Genomic DNA, 17,424 nt, shown 5'->3' with positions numbered 1-17,424 from the left:
AAGTATTATAGTTCGTTGGCATCGCTATGGTTTACTGTTTTTTGTTTTTCAAAATTATTTGATATATATCATATATAATGAATCAAAAATTAATTAAACTTTTTAAATTCATAATAATTTTGAAAACTGACAACAGAAAAGTGAACTTTTTTTTTCTTACTTTTAGGGGTGAAACAAATTCGGTTATAAACCGAACCAAATCGAAAACCAAACTGAATAACAAATATGGTTCGGTTTTTTTCGAAAGTGGTTCGGTTTCGGTTTGCAAAATTAAGAAACCGAAATTATATGGTTCGGTTTCGGTTTCAGAAAAATGAAAAACCGAAAAACCGAAACCGAACCGAATTTTTGGCCCAACCTTAAAAAACCCTAGCCCAACTCTACATAGTATACAAAGAAAAAAAAACTAATCTTTCTCTAGCCTCTTTCCGCCCTTTCTCTCTCCTTTCCTCTTCTCTTCTTTGCTCTTTCTCTCTCCTCTTCGATCTCCTCTTCGATATTCTCTTTTCTTTTCCTCTTTCTTGTCTTTCTCCTTGCCTCTACTCTTCTTTGTCTATCAAAATTAGCACAACGTCACTAATTTCGCTTAATTTGGCCAAAACGAAGGTTTTCATAATAAAGCAAAGATTTTCATGGTTAAAACGAAGGTTTTCGTAATAAAATTCGCAAAATTTGGCCAAAACGAAGGTTTTAATGGTCAAATTCGACCATCTAGAGTTTTCATGGTTGAATTTGGCCGTTTTAAACCAAATTCGAGATGAAATTCAAAGTCATTTTTGGTTTAAAAGGTATGTTTTCTTGTTTTTAATTTTCTTTCTTTTTTTATTTTTGAATTTTTAATAAATCCATTAATGTGATACAGTAGGATTTTTGTGCTTATTTTGGTGTGGTTTCGGTTTGGCGTAGGTGGGGTTTAGTTGGGTTGGTTTCAGTTGTGGGTTGTGGGTTAAGGTTATTGGTAGGGGTGGGTTGTCAATTCGTTGTGGGTTTTGAGTTTATGTGGTGGATCTGGATATTGGTTTGGTTTTGTTTAGTTCGGTTTGATTGGTGTGGTTTGGTTCGGTTTATTTTTTTTTTGCAAAATTTGATGTTTATGATGCTTGATAGGAAATTCGGTACGGTTTAGTTTTTTATTTTAAAAAAACCGAAATTTAGGTGGTTTGGTTTGGTTCAGTACGGTTTCAAAGTTAAAGTGGTGCAGTGCGGTTTGCAAAATCCCAAAACCGAAATTAAGTGGTTCGGTTTGGCCAAAAAACCAAGCCGAAAACCGAACTTTCACCCCTACTTGTTTTCTAAAAAACTGAAAACAAAAAATAATGCCATACAAGCCCTAAATTTTAGGTTTTAGTTAAAGTGGTTCAAATTCCAATTCCGAATTTTTAGACATGATTCCAACCAATTTCGGGTCCAGTTCTTCAAATTTTAACCGTATATCCGGTTTGCTCACCTAATTACACATAACTATCAATAACTAAATACTAAAACAGACACAAGGAGTGACATATGTAACAGGTGCTGTTTTTTCATCCAAAACCCTCCTTTCCTTTTTAATTAATTAATTTATTTTTTTGTGAATATTTGATACAATCAATCATCAATCAATCAATCACTAAATACTAAAACAAACACCGGGAGTGACACATGTTACATCATGGTGCCGTTTTTTCCCTCCAAAACCCTCCTTTCCTTTTCAACTTTTTTTTTTTTTTTTTTTTTGTGAATATTTGATACAATTATAATAATATCATTCCAAATCTTTTATATTATTTTATGACAAATATATTCGGTTTTATTTGGTGTTTATTATTTTTCCATAAACATTTACCTAAAATATTATTCCAACTCCTTTTTAATTATTTGATAAACAAAGTAATATTAGATTTTGTCAGAAAAAAGTAGTTTTAATAAAGTTTAATTATATTATTGATATTAAAAAAAATTACTTGTATTACTTTAAAGCATCACTTTTACTTGTTAGATATAATTATTTTAATATGAGACGAACGTAAAAATAAAATGTTGCGACTATTACAAAATAGAGGAAGGATCAACTCAGTGACTCACCCGGCTTTCTGCGTAGCAGCCAAACAGATTCTCTTCGAGTGTTTTTTTTTTGGTTTCCCAAATTCAAGTGTTTAGTTAGGGTTTTAGCAACAAAACCAATTTTCGCAAATCAGCAGCAAATTCAATTTGGAAGCAGCAACAATGGCGAGCACCAAAGTCCAGAGGATTATGACCCAACCTATTGTAGTTTTACTTCCATTTTCATGTCGTTTTTGTCTTTTTACAATTTTTATATTTATTTAATTTTGGTCTAATGCATCTTCTTTTTTTTTTTTTTTTTTTTTTTGCCCTTTTTCGCCGACTTTCGAATCTTCCAGAACCTGATTTTCAGGTTTCTTCAAAGCGTAAGCCCCAATTTCATTGCTATACCAGATTTTACATTTATCTTTCGTTTAATTGCCTTTATTATTCCGAGTTCAATTTGTTTGTTTTGAATGCAGAAAGCTCGTATTCAGATTTGGTTGTTTGAGCAAAAGGATGCGAGGATTGAAGGCCGTATAATTGTAAGATTTTCCTCTTACTCAGTAGTTGGTACTAGTTTTGTGATGAATTTATTTATTTTTAATTAATTTTAATCTGAATTATGGTTTCTATTTCGATTAAATCAGAAAATTTAGTTAAAACATAATGTTTCATGATTTATAAAAAACATTAGCTTGTAAATATAGCAAAACTAAAACTCCTCAATTCAAGTTATGAGCAAGCATCAAAATCAATGGACAAATTCAGACTTTAATTTCAAAATTTTACTTAAAAAATTACTAATGGATACCTGCCAGCAATGTAATCATATAATATGATGGGTAGTCCTTGAATCGTTGCATCTGCAATAGTTCTAGAGCCAGCCTCGGAGAAAGCCAAATAAGAATACAGATAATGGGAAAGCTAAAAATCTTCCTAATGTAATGTTACCTTGGTTATAATACAATCATAAGCTCCCAAGCACTCCTCTGTATTAATAATATAGCCCTTTGCAGGAAATTTTTCGTTGGCTATCAATTTTAAATCTTTTTAGATTTAATTGAACAAGTAATGCATAACATGATAGTAGTAAAGCTAAACAAAACCATATGTAGTGATAACCCTTTGGCTATGAAAGTAGTAAAGCTAAACAAAACCAAATTGAAATGCCTATGACGGGCCTGTAGTTTCCCTTCATACCCATAGAGAGTAATAGCTTGAACTAAATTTATTCCAACTGCACTTTCTTGCCATTCAATTGTATACAATAAAGGTTCCCCTTTATAAAGAGATTCAGCACCTTGAATATTCTGTACTTGGATTGTAATGTACTCAAGCAGATCTTCCTTAACTGTTGAACATCATAAAATAAGAGGTTCAGAAAATAAAATTAACTGTATATCGAGAGGGAGAACAATCTCAATGCAAATTTTATCAGGCAGACAAAAAAAAATCTATTAGGCCACGGTGTCCTTAGGATGTATAAGAAAACTTGCTAGAATTTGGACACACTATCAAGAAAAAATCCACTACGATATATACATGGAATAATATGCCAAAGTTACCAGGTTAAACAGCTAGGAATTTTTATTACAAGGATAGAGGCTTTGTTATTTTTACCTTAAATAATACGGAGTATCAGTTTCAGGTCATATAAGTCAGATAACTGTTAATAAGGTACTCCAATAACGACCGCCCATATTCAATTCTGAACTATAAAAAATGTGTGATAAGCTCAACTCAAAGATAAGTTCAGATAATGGTTTTCAGGTGAAAAGGACAAAGCCTTTGCTCTGGTCATCGCCCCAACGGTGGTTTTGGTCCAAATAATTTTCTTAAAAACTGTCATTTCCCTTTTAAAATTTTAACTAGCAAAGCTCAATAAGTTAAAAGTGAAAGTTGTCCAATTTGAATAGTAGGCAGGCAACACATCAAAATATACAAAGATTTTTTTAAAAAAAAACTAAAAGAGACCATACCTAATCAAGCCCTAATTCCCAATTTTTTTGCAGTGACTAATCAAACTCTACTGCTCTCATTCCTAATCTGTGATGTAACAGTATACATATGCGATTTTCTCTTTTGGATCCTGGCTGACCATACTAATATGTTTGCCAATAATCAAAACTTAATCAGGATTACAAATTTATTATAAGTTGGGGTTCTCCCTTTATCCCTTAATAAAGTATACATCTTTGTTTAGCACAAATATTTAAGACAATAAGTTACAAGTATTAAGGATCTAAGGAATAATTTTTTTTTTTTTTTTTTAATTTTTTTTAATTTTTTTAATTTTTTATTTTTTAAGAGAGGGTCTAAGGAATAACTTGCTAAAACGAATCAATCAATCAAGGCGTTAATCCTATAAGTGGGGTCGGCTACATGAACCAAATTTGATTATTCTGTGTGGTCATCCACAAAAATCTTCCTCCTCTATCCCTTACGATCCAATGCTTTATCATCATGCAAATCCATATGCTTCATATCCGTCCTAACTCCTTTCAACCAAGTCATTTTCGTTCTCCCTCTCCCTCGTTTAACCCCTCTATGGTCCCACTCTTTCATTCTTCGAACCGGTGCACCCTCGGGTCTCTGTCTTACATTCCCAAACCAACGCAGGCGGTTTTCCCTTTTTTTGTCTCCAATGCCTGCCACCACACCTACTTTCTTGCGAATAACCTTATATATGATCTTATCTCTTAGAGTGTTCTCACACATCCACCTTAACATGCGCATTTCCGTAACCTCCATCTTCTTAATGTGCTTCTTCTTAAAAGCCTAACATTCTGTGCCATAGAGCAACACTGGTCTTATGGCTGTAGGATTTTCCCTTCAAATGTAAGAGAATGCTTCAGTCACATAACAATCCTGTGGCCACTCTCCATTTAAGCCACCTCGGTCAATTCATTTCCATCCAAACATTCACTCATGGTCAATTCCTTTCCATCCAAACTTACCACGTCTTGATCAATGTGAAATATATATATATATATTTTTTTTTTTTTTTAAGACACCCGAAATAAAAGATATGAATAAGGTGTAAGGATATGATTCATATGAACTTGATTCCAATAAGAAACTTACCACAGGAAATGGGGTAGAATATCTGGGATATGTAGTGCACCAACAAACAGACACCAAAAACACAAAATATCCTCACTACGCTACAAGAAGCTAATGAGTTTTATCTTTCAATAAATTATTTTTAAATACATTTATCATATTCTTATATTGATGTGTAATTTCTTGTTTGTTTAAATATAAATTTATTCATATAGAGTAAACAAACTCTATGGATTTACCTTGCTATGCAAATGCTTGTTAGAAATTTCTACTAGCAGAACTTTCTCTTTTCTTTATCAATTTAAACCTGCATCCCCGGTCAAGTTGCCTTAGTAGCGCGACTAATTTTGTTAATTTATTGGAATATGCCTATCAAATCAGAAGTTAAGGGTAAACCAACTCATTATGCTTGATTTTGGAGGGGGTGAGATGGATGTTGGCCTTAGTATTCAGTATATTTACTCTAGCCTTTGGGATGTGGTTTACTTGTGCTAATCATCTTAACTACTTAAAACAGTAAAAATCTCTTTATGAATTTTTTTAGTGTGCTGGGGTTGATCTTATGCTTAATGTGGTACTGAGTTGATGAATATGACTGAGCAGAAGTATTTTTTTCAACTCAAAAGTTGTATTGCATTTTGCAATAGATGCTGCTGATATCCATCTCTGGGTCTGTGTGAGCTCTCTTGTGTATTGATATATACTGATTCATGATCTCTTCAGGGCTTTGATGAATACATGAATTTGGTTTTAGACGACGCAGAAGAAGTGAATGTCAAAAAGAAGACCAGAAAATCACTTGGTAAAATTTACCGTCTATCCTATCATTTCTTGATCTGTTACTTCTTGATCTCAAGTCCAACTTATTTATCATTGTTGCCTTTTGTTTAGGGAGGATCCTTCTGAAAGGAGACAATATTACTCTGATGATGAATACGTAAGTTATATATATATATATATATATATATATATATATATATATATATATATATATATATATATATATATATATATATATGTATATATGTATATATATTTCCTCTGAGTGTTCTGTTGTATTCTTTTTATCCCCCCTCCTTGTATTAATAGTGCTTTGTTTATATATGTTTGCAGGGGAAAATGAGACCCAGCTGATTTGCATTTATTCACAAGTATTAAATTTAAACTGCTCATCCGCCTTAAAAGTTTTGTGCGTATTAATGTAATATGTACTTCAAGGCCTTACCCTCTGTTCCGTATAGTTAATGTGTAGTTTGATAAATATGAAGTTGTGAGTTGTGACTTTGACGAATGTCTTCGTTTGTGTTTAGTAGAAGTTCTTTTAGTTGAGGTCCTGGTGGTGCAATCCAATATGGGGCAATTTATTATGCTCTACCAGTTTATGTTACAGAAGAGGGCTCTTTCCAGATAACTGTGTTAATGATTAATCAAAATGTGGTGACTGTGACGTCTGATAGCAAGCTCAAAGTCATTGACTACATGAATTTTATAATGGAATCTCTTAAAATCAAAATCCAACACACACACACCCCCCCCCTCCCCCCCCCCCCCCCCCTTCTTTTCCCCGGTTGCCTTACTTTCTTCAAAACCCCCTCTCCTTTTTCCCCCCGGTTGCCTTACTTTCTTCCAAAAAAAAAAAAAAAAAAAAAAGAAAAGCCCCATTCCTCAATCCTCAACTAGGTAACGTAAAGCATCCATTATCCCTATCTCTTGGTTATGAGAAGATTAAAATGTAGCTTTTTGAAAAGAGTATAACATTAAAAAGAACACGGTTGTATTTGGAAAGTGTAACACTTAAACAAACACAAAGGGAGTATTGTACTCTTCACTCAATGTGATATTGTGATTATATTAAAACATACTACCTTCGTTTTTTATTAGTTGACATGACGTGAATCAAGAGGCTAATTCTTTTGAAGGATCTAATGAACATTTAGAAGGTCCAATTAACTTCATTATAGGCTGCCTAAACAAAGAAAGAAGCAAAGAAAGGTTCAATAGCTTAATTTGGAAAGAAAGGAGCTTGATTTTTAAAGAAGAAGAAATGACACATTCGGCTTGAATTGCGACGGTCACACACCACAACAAGGGCCACGCGCCACCTCTGAGCAACCAACTTGAACCTAGAAACACCGTGGGCCGGCGCGTGAAGATTATCTCGGCGCGTGTGGTGGTTTGTCGACTGCAAGTTGAAATGGATGATTTTTCTTACTTAGTTTTTTTTTCTAGAGTTTTGCTTCCAGGTTTTTATCTTTCACTTGAAAGGGTTTTTCTTGGTTTAAGCACTTAGGATAAGATTTAATTTCTGTTATTTAGTTGCTATAAACTTCCTAAATATATTAGGAAAGTTTTTTAGTTAATTAGAGTTTGTTTAGGATTAGTTTTCCTATTCTAATTAGAAGTAGTTTTCTATTCTAGTTAGGATACTTGGGGGGGCAAGGTTAGGGGATTGTCCTAATCCTTATAAGGGTAGAATTAGTTATTTTTAGTCTATAAATAAGGGATTTTCGTGGCTCTTAGAGACATAACATGAAATGGAAAAATCAGATTAATTTCAATAAAAATTGTTTAGCTTTGCTTAAACGTTTTCTTGCTAGTTTTCAATTCAAGGAGTTGTTTTGATAATTAGAACGTGCAATTCTTAGTTCTAAGAGTAATTTAAGATTTGTTCATCAAAATACTTAGTTCCAGGAGTAGTCTAAGTAGTTTGATTAAGCATTGAATTTGTTTTAGGAGTAGCTGTTTTCAAGGTCATATCCGGTTACTTTCAATCGTTTTTGGTTCGAATTTCTGATCAAGAACGAAGCTTTATTCTAAGGGTGTGATTTTAGATTCTTTATTAATTTAAGGGGTTTAAATCCACATCGTGACACATTTTGACTTTTGCACTATTCACACACTTCTCTTTGACTGTGTTTTATGCTTTATATGTAATGAAAAATATAGTCATATGGGATCTTGTTAGATTCGCCACGATATATATTTCCAAAATATCGACGTTTTTATAATATTTGCTTATTGGTAACTAAAGATATTAATAGTTGAATTTGTGTATTGACAAACGTGACTAAAGAAATGTGTTAAATAAAAAGAAACGGAGGAAGTATTTGGTTATGTAATAATATCAAGGGGATGTTTGGTATGGGTATTCAGGAGAAGGAAAAACAATCAAGACGGTTAATTCCCTTTGTTGGTGTTTGTAATTTCAAATTTAATCAAACCCTTTACCCTATATATGCTTACCCCAAACTCTTCTACTTGCATTCCCCACTCCATCCCCCTCTAATCTTACCCTCAACTCGCCACCAAAAGTCACCAACACCAAAGTCGCCACCACCACCACCAAAAGTGCCTCTCAGAACGCACAAAAGTAGAAGGAATCTAGACGCTGGTCAGAAAGATTCCATGACCACCTTAATAACATCAGTCACCACTGACCACATCATATCACTGCCTTAACTCGCCGGAAACCACCCCTAACCTATGGGTTTCGAAGACTACCATGCTAATAAGGAAATCAACCCCAACCCACTGGAATCCACTCAACTAACCATGAAACCACTCCTAACTTGTCCAAAACCACCTTGTCGGAAACCACTCATACAATATCTAAAAAACACCCCAACATGTGGGAAACCACCCATGAACTAATCAAGATTTTTTTTTTTTTTTTTTTTTTTAAAAAACTTTTTGTATCATCAACCAGTGGTTTATATGGTTAAGTTCAAATATAAAAGTTCCAGATTTGGAATTTTCATGTTCAAATGACTTTTGGAACCTTAAATTTACCATTTTTATAATCGTAAACAATAAGGTATCATTATACTCCCTCCGTCCCCAAATGATAGTCCCTTATGGGAAAATTTTAGTCCCAAAATGTTCACTCCATTTGCTTTTTCCAACAACCATTAATATTAATTTTTTACCAAAATTCCCTTTAATTTACAACAATATTGGTGTAAATTTAAATTTCCCATGTAAATTTTGTTTTCCCATGTACTTTTATTACTTTTTCTCTCTACTTTTTTGCATACCCAATGTCAATTTACTTTTTCAATGTACTTTTACTATTCTTATTTGTGTTTATTAATTCCCGTGAAAAATGCCCATAAGGGACTATTAATAGGGGGGAGAGAGAGAGAGAGAGAGAGATAGAGAGGAGTGACGACATCGACGACAATAGAGGGAGGGGAGGGGCGGCAGTGGCAGGCTTGAGGGGCATTAGAGGGAGGTGATGTGAATTTGAAGGCAAATTCTTTCGAAGAAGGGGAGAATTACGTAGGTAAAAGAGTTTTTCCTTAGTGTCCTAAAATCCTAGGTGCAAATCTAGGATGCTATCTTTAATTGCTTTCAAGTTTTAGTTAGTGTTTTGCCCCCAAGTTTTTGGTAGCAATTGCTCTGTTTTTATTGGTTGACTTGTGATTTTTAGTTAATTTATTTTGATTATTATTTAAGGTCTTAGGAGTTGTTAGTCAGTCAAGATTATTTTAGATGTTTTAGTTTTCGAAGGGCTTTATGCTAGAGTGGAAAGATCTTGAAAATCAAGGATAATATAAGTCTTATAAAATGCTTTTGGAAAGGCCATGATGACCATCTAAAGAATGTAAGTTTTTGATTAGAAATGGAGTTCATTTGGTTAGTCAACGACTGTAAAACTAAAATCATTCAAGTTTGTCAAGTAAATTGGTTTGCTTGTTTTCCTATTTTAAGGGGGTGTTTGGTATGAATTTTGGAAATTGGAAAGATCCACGCCAAGCCACCCAGATTTGCCGCATTGTGACATTTTCTATCGTGACAAATCAAAGGTAGTTTTGTCACGCCATTATTCCTAGCAAATTTTATCCTCTTTTCGACTTGTGCTTTATAAACACTATAGTCTTTAAAAAGTTACGACAGAGTTAAACATCGTTTTTCAACTCTCATATTCTAATTTTCTCTTTTTTTTTCTTAATCTTTTATATTCTAATCTTTCACAATTCCTCTCCCAAGTTGACAGAGGGTGAAGTAGGTCGTTGACTAATCCTCCCTAAGTTCAAACAAATTTATAATCACTTAACAAATTTAAGTACAAGTATAGAGGTAAGTCAAGAGGCGAACCACTAGGAACAGTTATGTTCAAGTGCTTTCAATGTGCGCCTAACCTAGGTCGAAGTCAAAGGTGAAAATTATAGTAATCAATACTAATCAACTACCAAAACAAAGAAGCAAACAAATGAAACACTAGGGAATGAGGATCAACAAGACAACAAGTAATCATGACTATTGCAACAACTTGGGAAGGTCAAGTTAATCAATGGTTGTGAAAACTAATGATAAGAGCTGTCAATTAGAATCAAAGAGCTATCTGCCTATCTCCTAATCGTTAAGCTAGGTTTCCTCTATAAATAATAAACTAGGAGAATCACTATTCAAACCATCAACAATTGCGAATCCTAAATCAAGTGTTCATGTCATCAGAATCTACACTAATGCAATCTAGCATAGCTCTCAAGGCCTAATTAAACTACACACATGTAAACTTACATCAATCACTTTAATCTCAACAATCAATCAACATAATTCCCAAATTTATCACAATCAATCAATCATAAAAGTTTTACCCAAACTCTAGCAAAACAACTACTCACTAACAATCATCATCTAATCAACAAGCAAGTAAATGAAATCAAGAATCAATCAAACATCAACAACAACTACTCTAATCAAGATTCAAGCTAAGCAATAAAACTAAATCAAACAAACATGAAATTAAACAAAACAATAAGATAATATAGAGTAAGAAATGCTCATTGATTATTGATAAGATCATCAATAAAATTGTCACCCTTGTTTTGGGTGTTTTTGTCACTTGGGAGAGTTACAGCTCGAATACTGGTCTGAGGCGGCCTGTACCTGCAAAACCACAAAGACTCCGGGTGGTTGGAGCTCTGCCTCCGACGATCAAGTTAGAACGCGTTGGAGAAAGTAAAAAGTGCGGAAAGGTAAAAGTGAGATCTTCTCGGATTCCGAGATCAGGTGTTTTCTCTGAAGTGAGAGAATGTAGGGTATGCTGTAATAAATTGTAGATGTCCCCAAAACGGGGGGAATCTCCTTATTTATAGGGTCATTGGTAAATGTGCCGCTGATTAGGTCACTATGACCTAATTATGATGGACTGTGGCGTCGAATTACGGCTTTCTCAAGATTTGGGCCCTGAAGGCCGCCTTCTTTCCCAAATTCTAGGAATGACACATGTCAAATGGAGATTGGTCCAATTTGGACTAATCTGGGTCTGACACGTGTCACTATTTGGTTGGCCCACGTGGCTTGGGTAAAAATTACCCAAAACATTTGCCACTCACAGATGTGACGTGGCACGCCACGTGGCATCTGTGACACGTGTCACTCAGCCACCATTTTTTTTACTGTGAATTTTTAACTTTTCTCATTTCGGAGAAATTTTGAAAATACCCCTGTATTTACCTCTATATAATTACAAAGTTTACATCCCTCTTTTTAGACGTTTCCAAAAATTTCTTAGAGAGAGAAAGTCAAAGAGTTCTAGAGAGAGAAGCTCTGACCACCATCTGTGTTAAAACACAAACTTCTTTTACCCCGCCTGCCCCAGCCGGTATAGCAACCGCTTGTGCTATATACAAGCAAGATTACCTTCAACCTGCCTACTGCAGCCGGTTAACGCTTGACCCCTTCCAGAGTCAGATTTTAAAGGTACCGTCTCTACCTTCTTCAGCTCATTCTTACTTTTTCTGTTTGTATACTTTCATTCAATAAATGGACTCATCACCAACACACACGGCATAGCCTTGGTCAGTAGTCAGCTGGTCTTTTGGTACGGCTGAGTCTAGGACTGGGGGTGCCGGCTCTGGGTGCATGGAGCAATTTTGTACATCCCCCCAACCGACCGTCTCTATGTCTATGCAGGACACAATGGCTAGAACCAATCAAACAACCACCAGACGGCGAAGGAGAGACAGTACATTGGTAGTGCCGTCTGATGAAGTGACTCCGGTTGAGGGGGAAGACATGCAGATTGACTCGGGGGAATACTCCCCGTTTGGGATCCCAAGGACCCCAAGTGACGGGATTTTGTATAAGGCTGAGGGTAGAGACGGTGAGGAGGCCGTCTCCAATGCTGAACTTGAAGAAGTTGATCACTACCAGAAAACAATCAAATTCCGACGGACACATAATTCCGTCGGAAAATTCAAAATTTCCGACGGATTTATATTCCGTCATAAAATATGTACTTTCCGACGGATTTTTCCATCGTAAAGTATCATTTCCGACCGAAATTTCCGTCGGAACATATTTAAATTTTTTTTTAAACCCTAACAACCCCTCTTCTCCTTCTCCTTATTTCCGCCCCCTTATTTCAGTTTCCCCCTTCTCCTTCTCTCTCCTCCCCTCATTCTTCCCGTTCTCCTTCTCCCTCTTCCTCTCCTTCTCCGCCCCTTTTCATTTTTCCTTTTTTCCTGTTTCTTCTTCTCCCTCCTCCTCTCTCTTCTCCCTTCTTCTTCTGCGTCCTCATCTTCTTCGCCCCTTTTAATTTTTTGAAGAAACTAAGGGAAAGGTCTAAACGAAGGTTTCATGGTCAAATTCGACCATGAAAACTCTAAATCTAGAGTTTTCATGGTCGAATTTGGCCGTTTTAAACCGAATTTGAGGTGAAAATCAAGGCCATTATGGGTTTAAAAGGTATGTTTTCATGTTCTGATTTTTATTTTATTTTTTTGAATTTTTTTGTTAGTTGTTGTGGTTTTGGTTTTTCCGGTGGTTGTGGTGGGTTTTCAGGTGGCTTTTTTTTTTCTTTTTTCTTTTTTTTTTTTTTTTTTTTAATGTTTGTTGGTGGCGGTGGTCTTGGGTGCCACCAGGGCTAAGGGTTAGGGTTAGGGTTAGGGTGGGTGGTTTAGGGTGGGGTGGGTTAGGGTTCGGTCGGGTCTGGGTTAGGGTTTGGGTGTTTTAGGTGGGTGGATTTGGGTATGGGTGGTGGTGGGGTTTTGGTTAGTGTTCGGTCAGGGTGTGGGTAAGGTGGTGGTGGTGCTGTGGATAGGTTACGGTGGTTGTGGTAGTGGTGTTGTGGATCTAGGTATGGGTGGGGGTGGGGCTGTGGATAGGTTAGGGTTAGGAAGTGGGTTTGGTTGGGGTTGACAGGGGTGTTTTGGGTGGTGATACGCCGTGCCGGTGGTGGCGCGACGTATTTTTTTTTTTAATTCCTTGAAATTGTTTTCCGACGGAATTCCCGTCGGAAATTTCCGACTGAATTGTGAATTCCGTTGGAAATTTTCGACGAATTTTGCCGGTGCCGAAAATTGTCTCACGACGGAAAATTCCTTCGGAATAGTGTTTCCGATTGAATTTCCGTCGGAAAAGGTCGTTTTTCCTAAAAACGTTTTTCGACAACCATTTTCGATGGAATTCCGTCGGAAACGTGTTTTCCGACGGAATTTTTCTGTCGGAAATGGCAGGTTTTCTAGTAATGGATCCCGAAGATGGAGACGGGGAGGGATCCGTGTCTGCCTCGGGCTCAGACGGTGAAGAAGTGTCAGGAGAGAGACGGAGGGAGCACCGCCTCAGTGTCTGAGGACAATAGCGATGCTCCTCTATCCCCGCTTGAGGATAGTGAAGTTGAGGAGAGGAAAAAATGGAACAAGAAGGCAGATCCCTTCAAAATCCACGACCAAGAGAACGCCAACAATTATTTTGGCTTCTATAAGGTGGCATTTTTGGCTGGCCTCCGGTTCCCCTTCCATGATGCAATGAAAGCCATCTTGTAGGGTTATGACTAGGCGTCTGGAAATTGACCCTAAACTCATGGGTTAACATTCTATCTGCTATTACCCCCACTAGGCGTGAAAAGTGTGAATTTCGCCGGTATAATAAAAGCCTGACCTTCTGGGTTAGAAGTGTGCCCTCCCCCGGATTCCAGAGGATGACTACGACAAAATAATAGAATCAAAGTTCTTTGAATTTGAAACAGATACTCTCTCAACCGGGGAAATAATAAAGGTTCCAAAGAATTGGATACTAATGAGTGCATGGTTGAGAGACGAGGCGTTCTTGTCCGCTTGCGGTTTGAGCACAATGTTTTCAAAGCGTAGGTTTATTACACATCCGACTATATGCCGTCTGTATTATTGCACTGTCCATCTTGCTAGTCTTCTGAACTGATTGTTCCTTTACTTTTTACAGAGGACGCTTTGGCAATGCTCCCAACAAGACCCCCAGGCGGTCGGCTGCAAAGATCCATAAAGACAAGGCGGAGAAGCAAAGGGCGGAAATAGATGCCAAGGGTCAGGTATTCACCGCTTGACCTGTTAACTTCGAATATCATTTCAATATTTTACTAGAGACGTCTTATTACCGGCTGTATACTCATTGTAACATTTGACTTGTAGGTTGCTCCTCGATCCTTCCAAAGCTCATCAAGTGGAAGCCGGATAAGACGGTCGACAGCTCCTCCAAGTCTCAGAAGGTGTCGTCGATCCAGACGGCTTCTGAACTTTCGGGTGGGAATACCCGTCTCACCATTGGGGGGAAAAGCATCATCTTGCAAGGCTTCGGCCTAGGAATAGACCTAGGCAAGAAGTTTGGCGCAACGTCTGCGCCCTAGGGGGACAAAAACCCAAGACAGCTCGCAGCTCTACCGCGGCTGTAGGTGATGACAGCCATCAGATTGACCAAGGTATGGCATGTCCTCTTGGATCACCGTTTGAGCTCCCCTGGCCCATGCGGGTGAAGTCTCACTCACAGCAGACCTCGGAGGGTTTATCAGGGAGTCGTCTGCAGATAGGTGCCGCCTATGCAGCTTAATCACCCAATCTTGGTTATGATGAAAATTCCCCCCGGTGGCCGGATGTGCAGCAGTATGCCAAGTCTATGCTTGGGGCCATCCCAGGAAGGAGAAGGACGCCATCTCAGGTGTTGAGACGTTCGATACTGATCGGATCATGGCCCTCCTGTCTGAGGTATGTCCCTTCAAATTGAATCATTAAGAATTTCCTCGTTTGGTTCTTAACATTCTGGTTGTGTCTATAGGCCTTGTTGAGGGTTGACGGGCTCAAGCGGCCATATAATCGGAAGAGGGAAGAGGTAAAATGAGCAAATAGGTCAGCCATAGATTCTCACGACGTTGCTCAATATCAATGTACAATAAATGAACTTGAATCTAAAGTCGTGGAACTAAAACAGGCGGAGAGCATCAAGCAGTTGACGTCTGAGTTGGAAGCGGCCAAGAAAAGGGCTAACGACTCTGAGGCTGCCCTCAAGACTGCTCAATCGAATCTCAAGGCCGTTGAGGGGGCTGACAAGGAGAACATTGATCTCCGAGCAGACGTCAACCGTCTGAATAATGAGATGGCTCAGGCTCAGGCGAATTTTAAAGTGACATTGGAGGCCGAGCAGGAGCGACTCATTGAAGATAACGAGTTCGACTGCGTGGATAGCATGAAGCTTGCTTGGGACACCCTATGCCTAGGACAGGAGTATGGTCTCTGGGCCTTGGCTTATTAGTATGCTGATGAGGTTATTAATGACAAAGCCGAAGGCAAACTAGACTTGGGACATTCCATGAATGGGCCAATCGGGAGGAAGAAGAGCCGGCTCAGACCTCAGGCGGAGGTGAAAAAGAGCAGAAAAACGATGCAACAGTGAACTCTACTCAACCACTGCCTGAACAGATTAAAGAGGATGTCCCGGTTGTGCCCCAGAATTGAGCTTCTCAATCTTTATCTTGGCTTAAAGCCGTCTGGTTTTTCGGCCTGTGTGCCGAGTATTTGAATGTTTCTTTCAACAATTTTAAGTTTGTTTCTATCCGGATGGTGATCTGGTTTAACATTTCTTCCCGGCTCTTGTGGCCGTGTTTTATTTATGAAAGTATCGACTGAGTCGGTTTTGATTCAAATTTTGCACTTAAATTTTGCACATATATACTTGAATTTTTCCCTAACTCTTTAAGAGCATGCGGTAGATAGCAACCCGGCTGTACTTGCCCCTGGGCGGCTGTGTGGTTGGTTTTAGTACCTTACCGATTGATTGGCTTGGAAACTTTTGATACTTTAAAGAGTATGAGATGTTCCTAAGTCAGTCAATCACAGTACTGATTGCCCCAAACCAAGTACACAGCCGTCCAACATTCAAGCAGGTAGCCGTCAGCCCAGGTGGTGAGATACTTAACTTTTCTCCTCTGCCTGGGGTATCTGCAATCCAACTATACTCGATGTCTTTTTGCCCCATTGGGTAGACTTATATAATTTCGGAAAATTATCTAAGTTAGAACTTCAGTCGGCAACCGGCTGACGTCATTGGACATCCGGTTTTGTGAACTTAGTCGTTCTTTAGATTGTTTTGGTTAGACGGCTATGAGTTGACCAATTAGGTCGTTCAATCTTTGCCGTCTGTATGAGTTTGTACAGCACTTGGTCACCCGAAAGGGGGATAATCTCTTCGACGATTCCACCAGGATGGGCGTCGCCGGACACCATAGTCATGTTAGAGTAGACAAATTTATAAAACAAGTATCATTCGGCCATTAGCCTCACGTTTTTTGAACATTAGTTTAGCTAGTAAGTTTTTAACCTAGTTTAATTTTAGAATTGTGACAGCCAACCATCTGTGCATTGCACAGGCGACATTTTAATCATTGTGCATGTATGAAAAAACAGAATTGAAAACAAAAGGCAACTTTCTCATTAATAGGCTTTTCATTTACAAAAATTTACAAGTCTCAGAAGTAATACTTTTTCAAGTTGTCTACATTCCAAGTTCTAGGCAGCCGCCTTTCGTCTGGAGTTTCCAGGCGGTAGGTGCCGTCTCTTACTTCTTCATAGATCCCGTAGGGGCCTTCCTAATTAGGAATAGCTTTCCATGCTCATTGGCTCTACCGGTTGCCTTAATTTTCAGTACCACAAAGTCCCCCACTTTCAAGGGTCGTTTGTGTACTCGTTTTTTATAGGCACGGGTCATTCTCAAACGGTAAATCTCATGACACAAGGTAGCATTGCCCCTGCATTCTGGGAGTGAGTCCAATGTTAGTTGCATGGCCTCCCAGTTTGCCTCTTCATCTTGTAGCATGACTCGTAGAGTCGGCTCATAATGCTCGATGGGCAAGACGGCTTCAGCACTGTAAACCATGAGAAATGGGGTTTCACCGGTTGCCCCTTTTTCAGTTGTCCGGATGGCCCATAGGACATGAATTAATTCTTCAGCCCATAAACCACCGGCTCTTTTAATTTTCTTTTTGATACCGTCTGAGATGAGTTTGTTGAAGGCTTCAACCTGGCCGTTTGCTTGGGGTCGTCCGAATGATGCAAAACAATGTGAGATCCCTTGATCTCCCAA

The 17,424-nt window shown here is 37.9% G+C and overlaps 1 protein-coding gene across 1 annotated transcript; it reads left to right on the top strand.

The window, feature by feature from the left end:
- The first annotated feature begins 2,081 nt into the window (after positions 1–2,081).
- On the top strand, positions 2,082–6,548 carry LOC145590788 (uncharacterized). The gene is made up of 6 exons (XM_081647188.1): positions 2,082–2,247; positions 2,382–2,408; positions 2,505–2,567; positions 5,812–5,890; positions 5,980–6,025; positions 6,202–6,548. Exons 1-6 carry the CDS (start codon positions 2,206–2,208, stop codon positions 6,209–6,211), a joined length of 267 nt encoding a protein of 88 aa, XP_081503314.1. The 5' UTR covers positions 2,082–2,205; the 3' UTR covers positions 6,212–6,548.
- The last annotated feature ends 10,876 nt before the right edge of the window (positions 6,549–17,424 follow it).

The sequence above is a fragment of the Chenopodium album genome, chromosome 18 (assembly GCF_948465745.1).
Source record: "Chenopodium album chromosome 18, dcCheAlbu1.1, whole genome shotgun sequence".
In the NCBI taxonomy this organism is placed as follows: domain Eukaryota; kingdom Viridiplantae; phylum Streptophyta; class Magnoliopsida; order Caryophyllales; family Amaranthaceae; genus Chenopodium; species Chenopodium album.
Note: the sequence above shows the minus strand (reverse complement) of the source record. Positions and strands in the feature narration are given on the sequence as shown.

What these genes read in the sequence shown, in the direction of transcription:
- LOC145590788 (XM_081647188.1), top strand. Translation starts at nt 2,206, where the DNA reads ATGGCGAGCACCAAAGTCCAGAGGATTATGACCCAACCTATT. An exon ending in GGATTATGACCCAACCTATT is followed by an intron (nt 2,248 to 2,381) that starts GTAGTTTTACTT and finishes CGAATCTTCCAG; the next exon opens with AACCTGATTTTCAGGTTTCT. An exon ending in GAAGACCAGAAAATCACTTG is followed by an intron (nt 5,891 to 5,979) that starts GTAAAATTTACC and finishes CCTTTTGTTTAG; the next exon opens with GGAGGATCCTTCTGAAAGGA.